This window comes from Schistocerca cancellata, chromosome 9 (assembly GCF_023864275.1).
Source record: "Schistocerca cancellata isolate TAMUIC-IGC-003103 chromosome 9, iqSchCanc2.1, whole genome shotgun sequence".
In the NCBI taxonomy this organism is placed as follows: domain Eukaryota; kingdom Metazoa; phylum Arthropoda; class Insecta; order Orthoptera; family Acrididae; genus Schistocerca; species Schistocerca cancellata.
The window spans coordinates 363,590,290-363,611,933 of NC_064634.1; the positions used below are offsets into that span (position 1 = coordinate 363,590,290).

General features: G+C 45.6%; 1 protein-coding gene across 1 annotated transcript in view; it reads right to left on the minus strand.

Moving 5' to 3' along the window:
- The window catches only part of LOC126100554 (slit homolog 1 protein-like), a 51,498-nt gene that overhangs the window by 17,181 nt on the left and 12,673 nt on the right, over window positions 1-21,644 (minus strand). The window contains exons 3-5 of the mRNA XM_049911172.1: window positions 19,536-19,733; window positions 15,683-15,870; window positions 5,216-5,390 (exon numbers count right to left, since the gene is read on the minus strand). Of these exons, the coding sequence (XP_049767129.1) occupies window positions 5,216-5,390; window positions 15,683-15,870; window positions 19,536-19,733 (561 nt within the window). The remainder of the gene's footprint in view (window positions 1-5,215; window positions 5,391-15,682; window positions 15,871-19,535; window positions 19,734-21,644) is intronic.

Below are 21,644 nucleotides of genomic sequence, written 5' to 3' on the forward strand. Positions count from 1 at the left end.
TGCAGACCGCGTGAGACGACGCTTCATCCAGTCCCAAACATGCTCAATGGGGGACAGATCCGGAGATCTTGCTGGCCAGGGTAGTCGACTTACTCCTTCTAGAGCACGTTGGGTGGCACGGGATACATGCGGACGTGCATTGTCCTGTTGGAACAGCAAGTTCCCTTGCCGGTCTAGGAATGGTAGAACGATGGGTTCGATGACGGTTTGGATGTACCGTGCACTATTCAGTGTACCCTCGACGATCACCAGTGGTGTACGGCCAGTGTAGGAGATCGCTCCCCACACCATGATGCCGGGTGTTGGCCCTGTGTGCCTCGGTCGTATGCAGTCCTGATTGTGGCGCTCACCTGCACGGCGCCAAACACGCATACGACCATCATTGGCACCAAGGCAGAAGCGACTCTCATCGCTGAAGACGACACGTCTCCATTCGTCCCTCCATTCACGGCTGTCGCGACACCACTGGAGGCGGGCTGCACGATGTTGGGGCGTGAGCGGAAGACGGCCTAACGGTGGGCGGGACCGTAGCCCAGCTTCATGGAGACGGTTGCGAATGGTCCTCGCCGATACCCCAGGAGCAACAGTGTCCCTAATTTGCTGGGAAGTGGCGGTGCGGTCCCCTACGGCACTGCGTAGGATCCTACGGTCTTGGCGTGCATCCGTGCGTCGCTGCGGTCCGGTCCCAGGTCGACGGGCACGTGCACCTTCCGCCGACCACTGGCGACAACATCGATGTACTGTGGAGACCTCACGCCCCACGTGTTGAGCAATTCGGCGGTACGTCCTCCCGGCCTCCCGCATGCCCACTATACGCCCTCGCTCAAAGTCCGTCAACTGCACATATGGTTCACGTCCACGCTGTCGCGGCATGCTACCAGTGTTAAAGACTGCGATGGAGCTCCGTATGCCACGGCAAACTGGCTGACACTGACGGCGGCGGTGCACAAATGCTGCGCAGCTAGCGCCATTCGACGGCCAACACCGCGGTTCCTGGTGTGTCCGCTGTGCCGTGCGTGTGATCATTGCTTGTACAGCCCTCTCGCAGTGTCCGGAGCAAGTATGGTGGGTCTGACACACCGGTGTCAATGTGTTCTTTTTTCCATTTCCAGGAGTGTAGAACATTAATCCTGTAACTAATAAGAAGTTTCATAGTGATCTCTTGACTGGCAAATGTTTCCGGATTAACCTTGTAATATACAAGGAAGTGGTTCAAATTCATAATATGAACTGTTCGATACCATGTTTGTTTCGAAACATCTGATTGCGTTTCAGTCTTGAATTGACGAAACGCTTTTACTAATGAGTCATTCGACACATTTAAATCATAGCTGTTACAGCATTATCTTTCAGTCATTTGTGATTTTTATGTCATGTGCAGACATGATATTTCACAACAAATGTCTCCCATTCTGTTCTTTTAGCTTTGGGTAAATAAACCACAACAGACAAAAATGGGCCATAACTACAAGGGGCGTTTATCTGCGCCAATTTCAGTTGAAAAAGATCGAACTTCGTCAGGGGACATCGTGGAATGTTCCCGCTTCAGCCCCTATACTTTCATGAAGCTCCGATAGGTGGTGGCGCTATACATAGTCTTCAAAATGACTTCTCTAACGGAAGTGCGTTCCAGGCAGAGAGCTGTCATTGAGTTTCTTTTAGCGGAAAACCAGAGCATCGCAGATATTCACAGGCGCTTGCAGAATGTCTACGGAGACCTGGCAGTGAACAAAAGCGCCGCGAGTTGCTGGGCGAGGCGTCTGTCATCTTCACAGCGAGGTCGCGCAGACCCGTCCGATCTCCCGCAAGCCAACTGGCCGCACACGGCTGTGACTCCTGAAGTGCTGGAACGTGCGGACACTCTCATTCGAGGTGATCGACGGATCGCAGGCAAACGTCTCGCTGCTTAAATGAACGCGTCTCTTGGTAATGCTGACACACTCATCCACCAGTTGGGGTACTAAAAGATGTGTGCCAGGTGGGTTCCTTTGCTGCCTAACAGAAGACCATAAAGATCATCGAAGGACCATCTGTTTGGCCCAACAAAGAATCCACTCCTCATGAAGCAGTATGTGGATGATGGAGAGGTTACAGATGCAGCAAGACGTTGACCCCGTCATCGACCAACAGAGTGGTTCAAAATGGCTGTGAGCGCTATGGGACTTAACATCTGAGGTCATCAGCCCCTTGAACTTAGAACTACTTAGACATCACACTCATCCATGCCGGTGGCAGGATTCGAACCTGCGACCGTAGCGGTCGCGCGGTTGCAGACTGTAGCGCCTAGAACCGCTCGGCCACTCCGGCGGGCCTGCAGAGTGGTACCATGGGGTATAAAGGTCCTCCCAGTAAGGTGAGGTAAGTCCGTCGAATTGAAGGCAGATTGTCTTGAAAAATAGGATTTTGTAGCCAAAGGAGGGGGAGTAACGTGATGTATTGGAATCCGAATAAAACCAACCTGCTTTCAGAAAATAAGTGTTGCATTACTTATTGTATGTTACCGTTGATTACATATTTTTCCGTCAAGCACAAGCTGAGATGTACTCAAAATGTTCAAAGTTTATTTGAAGCGCAAAAACTGTTATTTATTATCCATCAAAAATGGCTCTGAGCACTATGGGACTCAACATCTTAGGTCATAAGTCCCCTAGAACTTAGAACTACTTAAACCTAACTAACCTAAGGACATCACACACACCCATGCCCGAGGCAGGATTCGAACCTGCGACCGTAGCAGTCCCGCGGTTCCGCACTGCAGCGCCAGAACCGCTAGACCACCGCGGCCGGCATATTATCCATCACTTCGTGGTTAATTTGCTGACTGAGATAACATAAATAAATTCGCTGGAAGTAATATATTTAAAGCAGTATACTCGAACTTTAAAATGTAAACTACAACTTCAATAGCCATTCTCTCCATAAAATTTCGATATCATAATCGAAATTACTCTCATCAGGTAGCACAATGGAACTAGCATTGCATTCGCAATACATAATACAACGTTACATTGTTCCGTTGCCCTGTACTATATATTCTCATTAAGATTCGTCGCGGCTCCCCCCGTCGGACGTTCGAGTCCTCCCTCGGGCGTGGGTGTGTGTGGGGTCGTCCTTAGCGTAAGTTAGTTTAAGTTAGATTAAGTGGTGTGTAAGCCTAGGGACCAATGACCTCAGCAGTTCGATCCCATAGGAACTTACCATAAATTCTAAATTCAGTGACTGCCCCCCTCCCTCCCCGCAATTTCCCAATGCTGCGCCTGACAGTCTTGTGTTGCCACCATTTAGTCCGTGTACAATCTGACAGACAGCCCTGATATTCCCCCCCCCCCCCCCCCAATCGTACCTTGTTTTCCATCCCCCCATACCCACCCCACGTCATATTGCTGCTTCTGTTTGTCGCAGTTGTATTCTGACTAGAGCAGCTGGAGGCAGCTGTCGTGTGTGTGTGAGGTGTGCTTGCGTCTGTGTATACGTGTATGTGCTACCTTTTCCTTCTGGGGATGGCTTTGGCTGAAAGCTCATTGTATAAGTCTGTTCGTTGTGAATGTCTGCGACTCCAAGTGCCATCTTTATGGTGAGTAGTAATCTATCCTTTTCATGAAAACTGAACATAATTGTTCAAAAAATTACATACCCAATGTCTGTCTTAACACTTATTAATAGCGCAAAAAATTTGTAGTAAATTAATGAAGAACTAATCGAGATGTTTGCTGACAACACTTCCCTATCGTAATTTATACATTTGAGGCGCCGAGAACCATAAGGGCCTAAATTACACCTTCGTAGATGTTGCGTTTGTTGCTTGTATGCATGCTCCTCAAATCTGTTGACCAGCTTTATCAGTACTGTACCCCTATACTGTATACATGTACATTTGCGAAAAGCTGCCTCAACAATTTAATATTAACATATTCATTTCTATGCCCTCAAAGGACATTGGTGCAGGAATGCTCAAGTTCTTGAAGGACTGCCCCACCACAACTTCACATTCCATGATTTCAGCATTCCAGTGTGGATGCTGAGGATTTTACAACCTTTAAGAGTGTTACTGACTTCACTACGAAATAAAAGTTGATGTTTATGGAAACAATGTAGAATTCAGAAATTTTACAGCGCTGAAATTTTCAACAGTTGTTTAAAATAACAAATTCATCTGAAGTCGTCGTAGCCCACAGTTTCCTTCAAGTCACACCGAGGCAGAACACGGATGACTTGCAAAATCTAACGTCCAAATATGTACGTGGAAAGGAAACGTCAAACTTGAAACACAAAGACTTACAGAACTACTAGATCGAACTTGAAACGAATAGACTTGTACTAAACCACTAGATTTCATGCCTGAAATGAACAGTCAGTTTCATCTGAAACTAAAAAAAAAAAAAAATCAAATGTGTGTGAAATCCTATGGGACGTAACTACTAAGGTCATCAGTCCCTAAGCTTACACAATACTTAACCTAAATTATCCTAAAGACAAACACACACACACACACACACACACAAAACCATGCCTGAGGGAGGACTCGTATCTCCGCCGGGACCAGCCGCACAGTCTATGCTTGCAGTGCCTTAGACCGCTCGGCAAATCCCGCGTGGCATCTGAACCTCAAGCCGGAGAATATGCTTAACGAAAATGATGTCAACGAAGTCCATGAAGTGTAGGGATAGGCTATAATTGCGTGTGTGTGGTGCACTTAGTAGTTGTTTATACTCTGATTCTAGTATCACATTAATTACAAACTAACAATCAAAAAGACACTGTTGCTACTAGTCTATAAATTAATTTTTTTTGGAGCAACATTAATTATAATAATAAGAATAAGAATAATCGAAAATATTAATTAAGAATTCATAACATAAAGTTGGTACATAAATTTTCTATAAAAATGTAAATGATGATACTTGGTTAAAAGACAAGTCAGACCTATGAGACTGGTGCTTTCCATGCAAATCTGCATTTCAAAAAGGTCTATTTTTCTCAAAACTTTGTGTCTGTGCTTTGGATCCTTATGGTTTCAACCCCTCATATATTAAAAAATATATGGCCTATGTATGTCCAAATGTTTAATAGAAATTGTGTAAAAATTTGAAGTGCATTGGCCTAGAAGTTTTAGATGTTTTTGTCAACAACATTAAACAACGTCTCGTCTCTATACTATGGTACAGGACTCAGGGCACCAAGCTGCGACGTTTGCTGGTGTGGCGGAAACACTGACCTTGCGGAGCGAGTAGGGCAGCTCGCCGCGCAGCTCGGACAGGCGCGGGTTGTGGTGTAGCTGCAGCTCGCGCAGGCCCGTCAGGTTGGCCATCGCCGAGCCGTCGACGACGCGCAGCGCCGGCATGTACGTCATCACCAGCGTCGTCAGCGACTCCAGGGACGCCGGGAACGGCCTGCGAAGGCGTAGGAAGCAACACTCAGCACTGGCGTTACCCGTTCCCAGCTTAGGAAAGCAGTTACTCGCACATGAGGGAGCATTCCTGCGGCGTTTGGAAAGTCCGTGCAAAGTCCGAGAGATGGCACTAGCGGCGCGTATCGAGGTCATGTTTAGTTAGTAGCATCTTTGGAAAGAACGCACACCAAGTTTCAGCCATATCGATCTATTTCTTTGTGTTTGGCATTCGTGTGAATCAAGGAAGTCGAGTGATTGTCAAAATATGGACGAAAAAGAATTTCGTGTGGTGATTAAACATTACGTTATGAAAGGCAAAGCACCTCAGTAGAATAAAGAGAAGCTTGATAAACATTAAGGTGACTCTGTACCTTCGATTAGAACAGTTTATAAGCGGTTTCAAAATTTTCGGAGTGGCCATATGGGCACAAGTGATGCTGAACGTTCTGGACGCACTGTGGAGGTTACGACTCCAGAAATCATTGATAAAATCCACGATATGGTGATGGATGAAAGAAGGTGCGTGAGATTGCTAGTGCTGTGGGCATATCGAATGAACGGGTACATGACATATTGCATAAACATTTGGACATGAGAAAGCTATCCGCAAGATATGTTCCGCGACTGCCCACGCTTGACCAAAAACGGAATCGCGTGGTTTTGCAAGGATGGTTTGCAGCTGCTCAGGAAGAATCCGCAGGACTTTCAGCGTCGTTTCGCCACTGTGGATCAAACATGGATACATCATTATACTCCTGAGACCAAACAACAATCTAAACAATGGGTTACCAAGGGAGAATCTGCACCAAAAAAGGCAAAGACGATTCCTTCGGTCGGAAAGGTTATGGCGACTGTCTTTTGGGATTCGCAAGGAATAATCCTCATCGACTATCTGGAAAAGGGTAAAACTATTACAGATGTGGAAAAGGGTAAAACTATTACAGGTGCATATTATTCATCGTTATTGGACCGTTTGAAAAGCGAGCTGCAAGAAAAACGGCAAAAAAGTCCTTTTCCATCACGACGATGCACCAGCACACACCTCAGCAGTTGTGGTCGCAAAATTAATGGAAACAAGATTCCAACTCGTTTCACATCCGCCCTATTCTCCGGACTTGGCTCCCTCGGACTACTATTTGTTCCCCAATTTGAAGAAATGACTAGTAGGACAAAGATTTTATTCAAACGAGGAGGTGATTGCAGCAACTAATAGCTATGTTGCAGACTTGGAGAATTCCTAATATTCGGAAGGGATCAACAAATTAGAACAGCGTTGGACGAAGTGTGTAAGTCTAAAAGGAGACTACCTCGAAAAATAAAAAAGGTTTACCCCCAACACGTAAGTAGTTTTTATTTTTGCACGAACTTTTCAAACGCCCCTCGTACTTCAGCATGTGAATTTGAAATACACTGACACTAAAGTGAAAGTTTTACACCACGAACCATCACTTCGTAATTTATCAAACGTTGTGGAGATGTCCATTACGTAACGTGTACTAAATGATTAAACTTTCATTCCATTCTGGTGTCCATCGTCAGCATCAGTATAAGGTGTGACACCCATGTGCACGACACAGTATGTGTTTCAGGAACATCAAGGAATTCTTCACAATGATGTTCAGAAGCTGTTTGCTTCCATGACGCAATGAATACAAGAGTGTACAGGGGAGAGGGGGGGGAGGGGGAGGGGAACAAAAATATAGAAACACCAAAAACATAACACATTACCGTGCCTAATACGGCGTAAGAAACTCTTTGGAATTCAAGACAGCTTCCAACAGTCTCGGAATGGGTAAGTACAGGTCTTATACGGTTTTCAAGGGAATCTTATACCATCTCCGTGCAAAATAGAGGCAAGCTCAGATAACTATCGTGGAGGTGGATAGCGACCAAGCACCCATCTCTCCACAGTAGACGACAAAGGCTGAATAATACTGAGATTTGTTGACTATGGTGGCCAGAGGAGACGTGACAATTTATCCTCGTGCTCACAAAACCAATTCAGGAGAATGTGAGCTTTGTGAACGGGGGCTCTGTTGTCTTGGAGCACAGCGCCGCCATTTAGGGAACAAACACTGTACCATGACGTGGACGTGATCAAGCAAAATAGTCAGAGTATCATTACAATAACGCGACCTCGCAGAGTAACCACGGGGCCCAAGGAATAGTACGATACGGCTGCCCACATCACCACTGAACACCCACCGTGTTTCACTATTACGACGTAAGCTCGGCCAAAGGTCGGAAACAGTGAGAAACAAGGCTCATCCGACCAAATTACTTTCTTTATTTGCTCCACAGTTCAGGTTGTGCGGCTTCGGCACCACGTTTTCCTCTTGTGGCCATTCGCATCACTGAGGGGTGGTTTTGGAATTCCAGCTCGCCCTGCAATTCCCTGCTTACAGAGGTCCCTTCGTATTGTCTTGGTGCTTACAGGCTTCGCGAATGCGACATTCACTTCTACTGTGAGTTCAGTTCTGTTGTGAGTTGTCCATCGGTCATCCTTTTATTATTCGTCACAAGCCTCTTCAGTAACCGTGTTGAGCCGTGGCGCTCGCTACTGGCGCGCCAGTCTCTTGGATGTCCATTATCGATTCTTCGATGTTTCTTATCTTTGCTTGCCGTGTCGTTTTCCGCATTCGCGGGGCGAGTGGCAGTTGACGTTTGCTCGGGCTACCTGCTGAGACGCCGCGAGGTACGAAGTGGAAGCAACCACGTATATGTGGAGTTGGTTGTACGCGGTCTGCCGGTTCAGCATGGAGGATATGTGTTGGCTGCCTGCCTGTCTGCTCTCCTGATTTTGCTCGCCGTGCCTTGCGACCGCCTAGCTTGGGTTGCTGCCCGGTGTATCCTACACGAGCCATACCGGACGTCCAGCAAAAGCCAGCAGAATTTAAGCAGCCTTGTGTTTCTTTAAAGAAAAGGAGCAAATGTATAAGACCTTTTGTAACCAATTTTGGTGACCTCTTAAGTATGGCCTTCGCGTTTACACTGCCTATGGGGGAGAGTTAATTCTTTTAAATTCAAATAGTTGGAGTTCCCTGTCCTTTATAATCTTTTGGGGGTTTTATTTGAATTTTCTCTTTGGGGTTCCTTCCTTGTGCTTGGTTACATGTTTACTTGTATAGCGGAAAGTGACTCTTTCTTAAAACTCGGAGAAGGTGTTTGATGTTACTGCATTTGTCTTTTCAGTTAAGTGTTGTCATCCCTTCGAGCGACCTGGTGTAACTTCTCGTTAATTAATGCTGGTTTATGTGTACTTAATTTTGAATTGGCCGTTTGAATTAATATTTTGGAGCGCATTATAGCACTAAGGCAACCTCATTGTATACCACCTGGTGCCCTGGTCTCGTACCTTAATTTTCAGTGGCACCAGTTAGCTCCACTACAGGTTTTACTGATGTGCTCCCTTCAAAATCTTGTTTTGTATAAGTTTGCCCCATGTGTGTCTGGGAACACAGAGATGAGCTTTAGTGCGACTTCAGTGCTAGTCAGTTAATGGAATCTTCATTTTGGCTTGGCTTCCACTGAAGAGTTTGAGTGGAGCGTAGTGTGTTTGATTTGTTATTCATTTAATTACTGTAAGTTTATTTAATGGGGAGCAAGACATTTAAAGACTGTTGGTATTAACTCTCCTAGTTGCGGGGTGTTGTTAATTCGTTCCAAATGGCCTACTACTTATTCAGTGACAAGGCTGTTGATTAGTTGGTTACTGTGAGTATAAATTCACGCTATTTATTTGTTCCCGTGTCTGTGTCGAGATTCAATCACTAACTACGTGTTTGAGCTAAACTGATACAAATCTTACATTGCCTCCTTAAAATTTGTTGCCAGCAGAAACCCTTAAGACAACTAAGTTTTGTCACTGCTTATGTTACCCTTTACTGGGAGCAATATTTCATGTAGTTAAATTTTGTCTTAAAATGTGTATTTCTCTGATGTAATAAAAGAGTGATAAAAGAAAAAAGCAAAAGGGCCTGGTCCTTCCCATTGTGTCCGGTTTCTAACACGTATCACGTCTGTCGCGATCACTCAACGCCCAATTTCGTCCGCGTTGTGACTTAGCAGATGCCGTTTTTGCGCTTTCCCTATACGTGGTATAAATCTTCGATAGGGTGCCTCTTGTAACGCCAAACACTTCGGCTACCTTGATGACGGAAGCAGCCACCAAACGAGCACCAACAATTTGCCCACTTTCTAATACTCTTATCTCCGACGCAATGCAATCACAACCACACCGTGGCTGACACTTGCGACATGTTGAGAACACTGCACAGGTGCCGTTCGCCGTTAGATACTACAGCGGAACCCGCAGGCTGAGCTAGCATCTGCATTTATGTTCAGACATGCATTTCTCGCGGTGTTCCCATAGTTTTGTGCAACCCTTATATGTTGTATTCATTGTGCCGAGGAAGCTAACAGCTCCTGGATTTCATCTTGAGGAATATCTTCCCATTCCTGAAACACATAATGTGTCAGTTCATTAACACTGTTGGCTGGTATGCTGGCTGGCATTGCTTTCCAGACTCCAGATGACAAATCAGGTTACTGGGCAGGACAGCCAAGGGTCCGTACATCGGTTTGTCAACTTCAGTGTGAGGCCTCACATTATCCTGCTGTAATATACAATTTGCTATCCTGCTTACGAAAGATATGGCAACAAGTCCAAAGAATTCTTGCCGCATAATGGCAAGCATATGACGACCATTCAAGATTATCAAAAAAGTCTTTTTGTCATATCCAGTTGCTCTCAAAAAAATGTTCAAATGTGTGTGAAATTTATGGGATTTAACTGCTAAGGTCATCAGTCCCTAAGCTTACACACTACTTAACCTAAATTATCCTAAGGACAAACACACACACCCATGCCCGAGGGAGGACTCGAAACTCCGCCGGAACCCTTAGACCTCTCGGCCAGTTGGTCTCCATATCAGCCAGGAGTTGTAGAGGTATAGATGTCAAGAATCGTTGTTTTCACCCACCTTTCATCAGGTCGTTTGTGGATACGTTTAGGGTCTATCTTACCGACACAAACAGAAGCGACACTCATCGCTGAATGGCACAGAAGGGCACTCGATGTAGCTGGCTCTTCACCATGCATGTCCCTGATGTCTGTGGTACAGTGTTAGCACTAAACAACGCAAAGCAACTTATACCTCAACCCACCTTGCTGACGGTTCTTGGTGACACTCCTGCTGTAACCTCTTTCCGCATATCAACTCTTGCCGTCTGTCTATTCGTCAGTGAACAATCCCACGGTCTTCTTGGGGTGCCGTTTTTCTCTTGTTATCTCACTGTTGTTCTGAGTCCATCTCTTGACCATCATGTACCCACACCGTTCTTCATCTGCAGGAGTGGCTTTTTTAACACTTTTTTAATGGATCGCTTTCTTCTCTGTTGATATCTTCGGTACAAATGTTCCCGCTGATTTTAAACTAACTTTCCCGCCAGCTACAAATTTGACAGTGCAATAACGTGACTGGTGTGTGGTGGAGGGTGAGTGCCACAGGTATTTCCCCCTTTCCCTGTTCTAGTCGTGAAGGGTTCGTGATAAGAATGACTGCTGCTAAGCCCCCGTGTGGACTGGAATCGCTCTGATTTTATCTCCATGGGGTATCTGCGAGATGTGAGCAGGAGGAAGCGTATATCGGTTGACTTAGGTGAAGAGGATCTATAGCTGAAATTTCCCACACGTCTCTGTTGTAATCTCATAAAAATGTTTGAAATCAACTGAAAAATTTCACATACTCAAGAGTAAAAAGGAGAAAAGAATTATTTAAATTTATGTTTTTCAATATAATACATATTAAAAAGTATATAATAATTTCTCGTAGCCCCATGCAGATTCCTATCTCATACAGATATTCCTGAAAATTTGTGCATAAGAATTTTTAATAGCTATAAAAATAATTGTAAAATTTGAAACGAGAAACGTGGGGTGCATGTAATAGATAATACACTGAAGCGCCAAAGAAACTGGTATAGGCACGTGTATTCAAATACAGAGATATGTAAACAGACAGAATACAGTGCTGCGATTGGCAACCCCTATATATGGCGCAGTTGTTAGATCGGTTACTGCTGCTACAATGGCAGGTCATCAAGATTTAAGTGAGTTTTAACGTGGTGTCATGGTCGGCGCACGAGCGATGGGACGCAGCATCTCCGAGGTAGCGATGAAGTGGATATTTTTCCGTACGACCATTTCACGAATGAGGATGTCAAATAAAACACCTTTCAGCCGTCTAGTTTCCAAACTTATTTCATTTGGCTACCAGTTTCAGCGTTTGACTACGCAATTTTCAGGCCCCTGACCGAAATATAGGAAGATTCTATCTCGGCTGTGATCAAAACAGGGGCCAGCAATACTGGTAATAGTAGATTTTTATTATTGGGAGGCACTTATACCATCATCTCCCGACAGATGATGGTCGAAGTGAAGTTGCGCAGGATGTCCGACGTTACCGAGAGGATTTTGCATGGTGGCAACCTACATGAACCGCGCACTGTGAGTGCAAGTCCCACATCAATCGTCCCTTTGCGTTTTTGAGTAATTAATTATGGCAGTAATGACAAGCAGCAGCATTGACGTGAACAAATTTGCAGTTCATCACACTATACTAACAGAGCTGGCCAAGGGCTGAGCAATGAGGCTGTACTACAATGCGTTAAATATTTCAACTACTACACCGTCCCATCCTACAACCCAGTCAAAAATTTTGGGGGGTTACCTTGATGTTAATAATTTACATGCATCACTACTTTTTCTATGGGGCAAGCAACTTCACCCAATCCTATTCTTCAACAAAGGCCTGTACTGCATTAAGCGCTTAAGAATCGCATTGGGCGAATTTGTAACAGAATTCCGAGTTCAGTAAATATGTCATTTGCATATCGGCTCACGGTAGGAAAGGAAACTCGAAGGTCGCTTCCCAATTTCACGCGCAAATATTCCCATGAGAGAATGATGCATGGTGTATTGCCTCGGCTTCTGGCGCCTTAGGATCCACTCATCTCGAACTTCCAGAAAATGACAACTGAAGAAGGTAAACAGATATCGCCCGAGGAAGAAGATGTGCTTTTCGAACCGACAGTGCACAACCCGACAGTGAACTTTCTGATAGTGATATTTACGCAAGCGAAGAATTTGACTGCGATTTCTATGAAAAAATGTAAAATGTCGAATAAAGAATTTCAGTACGATAGTTTCGGCTTCTAATTTGTTATCAGCGATCTTAAAATACCTTTCACCTTCATTTTAACTCAAATCCCCTGAACTTACAACTTTTGGTCAGCCATACTGAATCCGCCATTTTCAATTTTGTAACCCCGGCATCGGATTCGTAAACAGCGACCACATAAGCCCACAATGAACACATTTTTGTAGGATTTTATATACTTTTTCTACTATGTCCAAGTTTTGAAGCTACACTCATGCTCATAAATTAGGGATAATGATGATACACGGTGAAACAACGCTCTCGTCGGCGGTTTGCGGGTTTAAATCAGCTCGGGGTATGACTTTGCGGTGCATTTGATCCGCGGTCGTCGCACGGTGGCGTTGGCAGCAATCCACATACGCAGAGGTGTGTTGGTGCACGTCAGAGTACGGTGCAGCGAGTAAGTGTGCAGACGTTTTCAGACGTGCTAATGGTGACTGTGTGTTGAAAATGGCTCGAAGAGCACATGTTGATGACGTTTGAGGGGTAGAATAATAGAGGGACTGGAGGCTGGTCAAACACAGCAGGTCGTAGCACGGGCCCTCCGTGTGCCACAAAGTGTGATCTCAAGATTATGGCAACGATTCCAGCAGGCAGGAAACGTGTCCAGGCGCTTCAGTACGGGACGTCCACAGTCTACAACACCACAAGAAGACCGATATCTCACCATCAGTGCCCGCGTACGGCCACGGTGTATTGCAGATAGCCTTGCTCGGGAACTTACTGCAGCCACTTTAGCAGTTGTCTCCAGACACTTAGTTTACAGACGACTGAACAGACATGATTTATTCGCCCGGAGACCTGCAAGGAGCATTCCACTGACCCCTGGTCACAGGAGAGACCGTAAGGCCTAGTGTCAAGAACACAGTACGTGGTCATTGGAACAGTGGTCCCAGGTTATGTTCACGGACGAATCCAGGTATAGTCTGAACAGTGATTCTCGCGGAGTTTTCACCTGGCGTGAACCAGGAACCAGATACAACCCCTTAATAGCAACGAAGGGACCTGTATGGAGGTCGTGGTTTGATGGTGTGCGGGTGGGATTATGATTGGTGCACGTACACCCCTGTATGTCTTTGACAGAGGAACTGTATCAGGTCAGGTGCTTCGGGACGTCATTTGGAACCAGTATGTCCGCCTTTTCAGGGGTGCAGTGGGTCCCACCTTCCTCCTGATGGACGATAACGCATGGCCCCACCGAGCTGCCATCGTGGAGGAGTGCCTTGGAACAGAAGATATCAGGCGAATGGATGGCCTACCTGTTCTCCAGACTTAGACCCCATCGAGCACGTCTGGGATGCTCTCGGTCGGTGTATCCCTGAACGTCTTCAAACACCTACGGCACTTCAGGAGCTCCGACAGGCACTGGTGCAAGAATGGGATGATTATTAGTGTTTTACTGCAAGAATGGGAGGCTATACCCCAGCAGCTGCTGCTGGACCACCTGATCCAGAGTATGCCAACCTATTGTGCGGCCTGTGTGAAACCCAGCTCGCGCTATTCGTCCACGAGACTCAGAGGGCCATAGACACGGGTTCACAGGTAGATGCCGTGTTTCTTAAGTTCCGCAAGGCGTTCGATACAGTTCCCCACAGTCGTTTAATGAACAAAGTAAGAGCATATGGACTATCAGACCAATTGTGTGATTGGATTGAGGAGTTCCTGGATAACAGGACGCAGCATGTTATTCTCAATGGAGAGAAGTCTTCCGAAGTAAGAGTGATTTCAGGTGTGCCGCAGGGGAGTGTCATAGGACCGTTGCTATTCATAATATACATAAATGACCTGGTGGATGACATCGGAAGTTCACTGAGGCTTTTTGCAGATGATGCTGTGGTGTATCGAGAGGTTGTAACAATGGAAAGTTGTACTGAAATGCAGGAGGATCTGCAGCGAATTGACACATGGTGCAGGGAATGGCAATTGAATCTCAATGTAGACAAGTGTAATGTGCTGCGAATACACAGAAAGATAGATCCTTTATCATTTAGCTACAAAATAGCAGGTCAGCAACTGGAAGCAGTTAATACCATAAATTATCTTGGAGTACGCATTAGGAGTGATTTAAAATGGAATGATCATATAATGTTGATCGTCGGTAAAGCAGATGCCAGACTGAGATTCATTGGAAGAATCCTAAGGAAATGCAATCCGAAAACAAAGGAAGTAGGTTACAGTACGCTTGTTCGCCCACTGCTTGAATACTGCTCAGCAGTGTGGGATCCGTACCAGATAGGGTTGATACAAGACATAGAGAAGATCCAACGGAGAGCAGCGCGCTTCGTTACAGGATCATTTAGTAATCGCGAAAGCGTTACGGAGATGATAGATAAACTCCAGTGGAAGACTCTGCAGGAGAGACGTTCAGTAGCTCGGTACGGGCTTTTGTCAAAGTTTCGAGAACATACCTTCACCGAAGAGTCAAGCAGTATATTGCTCCCTCCTACGTATATCTCGCGAAGAGACCATGAGGATAAAATCAGAGAGATTAGAGCCCACACAGAGGCATACCGACAATCCTTCTTTCCACGAACAATACGAGACTGGAATAGAAGGGAGAACCGATAGAGGTACTGAAGGTACCCTCCGCCACACACCGTCAGGTGGCTTGCGGAGTATGGATGTAGATGTAGATGTAGATGCGCATGGTGATCATATCCCATATTTATCTCGGGGTAAAGGCTCAGGAAACAGCGGCGTTTTGTAGCACATGTGTTTCGGGACAGTTTTCTCAACTTATCAACAATATCGTGGAAGATCTGTGTCGTGTGTGTTCCCGATGTGCCTATGCTATTAGCGCCAGTTTTGTGTAGTGCCACGTTGTGTGGCACCACATTCTGCAATTATCCTTAATTTATGAACATGAGTGTAGTTGGCCCAGTGTGCACCGACCCATACGAATCCCTGTCCAACCACCTCTCCGTGGTTGACTTATCACTTAGCAGCAGTTACTTCCGAGCAGTGACTGCCGTTACTGCGCAGTGTCCACTAGGCTGTTATGTGTATGTTCTAGAGTTGTGTGGTACGCTTATGAAATTCTGCAACGGCACCCAGCGTTGTACTCGATACTTACTGCGCCTTGGAGATCTCAGGGATTGGGTTTTGGCTGAGGTCCAGGAGGCTGAGGTTGTGTGAGTTCTTGAGCTCGTCCGGCAGCTTGGTGAAACGGTTCCCCGCCAGCCACAGCTGCTGCAGGTCCTTCGGCGGGTGCAGGAACGTCTCCGGCAGCGCCTCGATGTCGCAGAACGACAGGTCCAGACTCTGAGGCAAAGACGCGTTCGTCAGCGCTAACTATAGCCGCTACAGTTACAGGCCGGAAAGGAAGTGATAAAGTGCATACAGCAATTGGCAGAACACAAGACAAAATACACGTGAAACTTTGATAGCAGCGTACTGATGCAGATAAGCGGGGAAAGGCTGAGTCGTCGACAGAACATGTGAATAAGTCCAGCCAATGTCCAACTCGTGGACAGTTCCGTAGCGATGCTCTTCCTGGTAGCAGCCGAATAGTACCTGACTAGAATAAGCAGACTAAATGCACAAGATGGAGCAGCCATTTTATGGGACACTGTACTTAGAATGGTGGTACTGCATGACCATGCCTACAATACGCTGCCTGACAAAAAACGTGAAGGACCCAGCAAGGGAGAAGAAATGAAACTTCACGGAATGAGAGTGTATGTGATATTCTTTCAATGACTACAAAACTGAGTCAGGTTCACAAAGAACTAGACCGTTACAGCCCACTTACCAGTATGCCGTTGCACTACCTGGATTCAGTTGGGAAGGGTATCACAGCCGTTACATCGTCTCCTGAGGCAAAATGGCCCACAGTTGTTGTAACTGGATTCTGGCACTAGGGCAGAGTTGACGTCCGATATGGTTTCACAAACGTTCCATTATGGCAGATCTGACGATCTTGCTGGCCTTGGAAGAACCTCAACATCACACAGAGAGTTATGGGCGAGCATTGTCTTGTTGAAAATGGGCATCATGATACTCTCGCATGAGAGGAAACACATGAAGACGCAGGATACCTGTGACACACTGTTGTACCACCAGAGTTCCCTACCCAATGGCTCCCCACACGATGATACCAGCAGTAAATCTACTGTGCCTCTCCAAAATATTGGGTCATCTTCCCAGGTCGCTCCCATATTCGGCGACGATGCTCATCCAGGGTAGTGCAGAACCACGATTAATCGCTAAAGAGAGTGCGACGCCACTCGTCAGAATTCCCCGCTTTCCAGTCACAGCACCACTCCAAATGCAGACAGTTCTGACGTGGTGTTATGGAAGCCTACACATGAAATGAAATGAGCGTCTGGCCTCATTGGCCAGGAGGCCCCTTGCGGGGCAGGTCCGGCCGCCTTGGTGCAGGTTTTATTACATTCGACGCCACACTGGGCGACCTGCGCGCCGGATGGGGATGAAATGATGATGGAGACGGCACAACACCCAGACCCTGAGCGGAGAAAATCCCTGACCTAGCCGGGAATCGAACCCGGGCCCGTAGGACGGCAATCCGTCACGCTGACCACTCATCTATCGGGGCGGACAGCCTACACATGGAACGCTAATTCCCGACTGGTAGTCTACAACCAATGAGTTGCGTTACACAGAATGTTACGGGGCGTCCACGACTTGTTTTCGGATGACAGGCGAAGATCTGAAGAGATTACGATGTGGTTAGTGCACAACACGGCGACCCTCCCTTGTTGCAGCCAGACTTACTCGATCGGAGTCTTGAAGAAGAGTGAGCCCGCACTCACGTTCCTATTCAATCCAACACTGGGCCACTGTTACATGCAAACGGCCCACAAATCTGAAAATTGCGCGATTCGACCAACTGGTCGAATGGAGAGACACAATGACGCCCCTTTATAACTCGTCAAGTGCTGATAATACTGACTCACACTTGTGCATGATATATCCGTCTCCTTCACAGTGATTGCTCAACACTTGACGCTGTTGACGTCCCTTATATAACGTACCAGGCCTGTTAACAAAACGAAACATGTACAAAACTAATGCACACTGGTGGCCATCCTATTACATCACTGTCGAAGATGTGTACATCGTCATCTTACTCTGTCTTCTGGGTGCACCACGTTGTTAGGCAGTGTTTTAGAGCCATGAGTTACAGTGGCGTGCATGCAAGAAGCTGAATGGTGTGACGATGCACATTGCAAGGAGAAATGTACCACATGTCTTTCCAGCCAACAGCATTATTCGGCCACTTCTGTCTGTAGTGTCCACTTTGACGTGAGCATAGAACAAAGAATGGTTCAGATGGCTCTAAGCACTATGGGACTGAACATCTGAGGTCATCAGTCCCCTAGACTTAGAACTACCTAAACCTAACTAACCTAAGGACATCACACACATCCATGCCCGAGGCAGGATTTGAACCTGCTACCGTAGCAGCAGCACGGCATGAAACATTTAGCACTGTCATTGTGGTGATAAAAATCATGGGATACTTCGTAACATTGTGTCAGACTTCCTATTGCCCGGCATAGTGAAGCAGCTCAACTCAGCAAGGGCTCAACAAACCACTGAGCCATGCTGCCTCTATAGCCGTCCCTAATTGCGAAAGTGTTGCCGCTCTAGGATTTTGTGCACGGGGTGACCTCTCGATTATGTCCAATAAATATTCGTTGGGATTCTTGTTGATCGATCTGCATGGTCAAATGATTCCCCCGAATTGTCCAGAATGTTCTTCAAATTAATCCCGAAGAACTGTGACCTGATGACGTGACACATCATCATTCATAAAAATCGAAATCGGTGAAATGCTGCAAATGGTCTCCAAGTAGCCGAAGATAACCATTTCCGGTCAATGATCGGTTCAGTTTGACCAGAGGACTCAGTTCATTCAACGCAAAAACAGCCCACACCATAATGGAGACACCACCAGCTCGCACAGTGCCTCTTTGACGACATGGGTCCATGGCTTTGTGCGGTCTGCGCCACACTCTGACCCTACCATCAGTTTTTACTAACTGAAAGGGGGACTCGTCTGAGCAGTCCACGGTCTTCCAGTCGTTTATGGTCCAACTGATATGGTGATGAGGAGAGGCGCTGTGTATCAGCAGAGGCACTCATGTCGGTCGTCGGCTGTCATAGGCCATTAACGACAAATTTCACCGCACTATCCTAACAGATACGTTCGTCGTATGTCCCACATTGATTTCTGCGGTTGTTTCTCGCAGTGTTGCCTATCCTTACCACTGGCAACACTACACAAATGTCGCTGCTCTCAGTCGTTAAGTGAAGGCTGTTGGCCGCTGTGTTGTCTGTGGTGAGAGGTGACGTCTGAAGTTTGGTTTTCTCGGCACACTCTTGACAGTGCCGATCTCGGAATGCTGAATTCCCTAACGATTTCCGAAGTAAACTGACCCATGCATCTAGCTCCAACTATCATCCTGCGTTCAAAGTCCGTTAATTCCCATCGTGCAGTTATAGTCACGTCGGAAACCTTCCCACATGACTCACCTGAGTACAAACGACAGATTCGCCAGTGCACTGCCTTTATCACTTTATGTACGCGATACTACCGCCATCTGTACATGTGCATATCGATATCCCATGAGTTTTGTCACCGCACTCTATGTTAGTTAAAAGATGGTGAGAGTTCTTAGGCACTGTAGTATTTCTTATGAGTGACATAAAGGAAACACGTCAAGTTTTATGTTAAGAAACGACAGTGATGGTATCCTGATCATAAACCTAGGGAGAGTCATAAGCTGAAACAGTGACCGAGCATGACACTTAGCCCAGCATTGCCAGTTGTGAAGGTAAGCAGCTAGTGGAGCGTGAGGTGTGGGGCAGAGGCAGAGAGCATACTGCTGCAGCTGCATAGTATTCTCCGTCCTTCTCTGTACAGAATATATCACCATCATCTCAGTTACACAGGCACATACCTTGAGGTGGAAGAGCGATCCAATGGCGTCTGCGGTGACCTGGCTGATGATGCTGAACTTGTTGCCCCTCAGGTCGAGCACTTCCAGCTTCTCGATATGGTCGAACACGTCCGAGTCCAGTGCATGCAGCACGTTGTTAGCCAGGCTGAGTCTGCGCAGCGACTTGAGCGGCATGTACTCCGGCATCGCGTACAGGCCCTGCGTACACAGTCATCGACACATCGCACTGTCAAGTCAGTAGTTATTTTATATATGTAGCTTTTGCAATGCTGTGCTTCTTATGCACCAGGTAAGTAATCTGAAATGTCAACATCTGCTAGTATAAGATCCTTACAGACCACAATGAAGCCCTAGGACACTGTATGTCATGTACCCATTTACTGTCTTTGGATACCCAGCCTGTCCTTTGAGCATAAAAGGGGTACAGCAGCGGCAGGAATATGCAGTAGAGTGTTCTTGGTGAGGGGAGAAGTCTTGGCAGCACGAGTGTTGTAGAAATTCTGAGCACCTAGGTTCAACAGTGCCAGGTCTGGTTGAATCGCACCCTGGGTCTCCGCTCACTCTACAGAATTTTCAGTAGAGCAGCCTACACACAATTTTCCATGGACACTGGTCTGGACTGATGGTCAGTGGCTAAAATTGGAGTGTCTGACCCGCCAGAGTTTTCAACATACGTTTTCGAGAGCACATGGATGCTCTTCGTTTAAAAAACTTAAATAAATCCACATTTGCCCAACATGTAGCAGAAGAAGAATATCAAGTAACAGACATATCCCATAACCTACAAGTTCTCCACCTAGCCAACAAAGGAAACAGAAGGAACCTCCTAGAAGAAATCGAAATTTATTCACATAAACATGCATCCCCTTCTGACATACTTAACGACCAAACAGAGTTACCAAACCGAATATTTCTGAAAAACTTCCACGTTCTACTTATCAAACCACTTACTAAGCACAATCAAGAAATAACATAATCTAATATAAACCCAACAAATGCATGTAATAATATACAACATAAAAATCTTAATTCTATCATTGTTATATTGTAAATGTATGAATTACTGCTTTGCATAAATATGTTATGTTAGTTTATTATCTGAAAAAAATTGTAAATGTATGAATTACTGCTCTGTATAAATGTGTTATGTTAGTTTATTATCTTCAATACAGCCTAAGTAACCAAAAAAAACTTAGTATACATCGTACTTAGAATACTTCTGTCACCTAAGTCAATGTTTAGTAAACAGTAGCTTAGCTAGAACCTCAAAAACTTTCATAAAATATAACTCTGTCCATAGATAAACTGCTATGTAAACAAAACTGTCAGTCGACAACATGGCGGATAACGCAGTGCGCCTGTGTAAAATACGTGACAAAAAGTGTTTGTGCTGTTACAAAAAAGAAGAAAAGCCAAGACAAAACAAGGAGAGGAGAATGTAAGTAAAATGAACAACTGATAGTGCGTAACTTTAAACTCGCGAAATTGAAGTAAATGATTGGAATCGTTGCTTTTGCACAGGCCAGCTGTTAAGACGTCAGGCAATAACTTCATGGTAATAGAGGGAGTTGTAAAGGATAAATCTGTAGAGGAAGACAGATTGGAATACATCCAGCAAATAATGGAGGAAGTAGGTTGCAACTGTTTCTCTGAAATGAAAAGGTTCGCATAGGAGAGGAATTCGTGGTGGGCTGCATCAAACCAGTCACAAGACTGATGACTCAAAAAGGAAAAAGAGGGAAAAAAACTAAGACTGATTGACCGACAGACCGATCGATCAATGACAGGTGAAAGACCTTTTTAGTAACAACTGCTTAGCTTGTGACCAGAGCTCAGAATGAACGAAGGTCGAAGGCCTCCAGAAAAATAAATACTAATATGTTAATTGTAAACATTTTAAAGTTATACAGAGTGTTTCAAAAAGAAAATTTAAAAAAATCAGTATTTATTGATAAGAACGCACTACAAACATGGGATGCATTGCAAAATACTCGCAAAATCCTAAAGTTTTAGCTATAGTATTACAAATGCTCTGTGTCCAGCACCAGCAATGCGAACATCTAGACGAGATCTTAAACTTCACACAATGTATCTGATTTTACAGAAGAT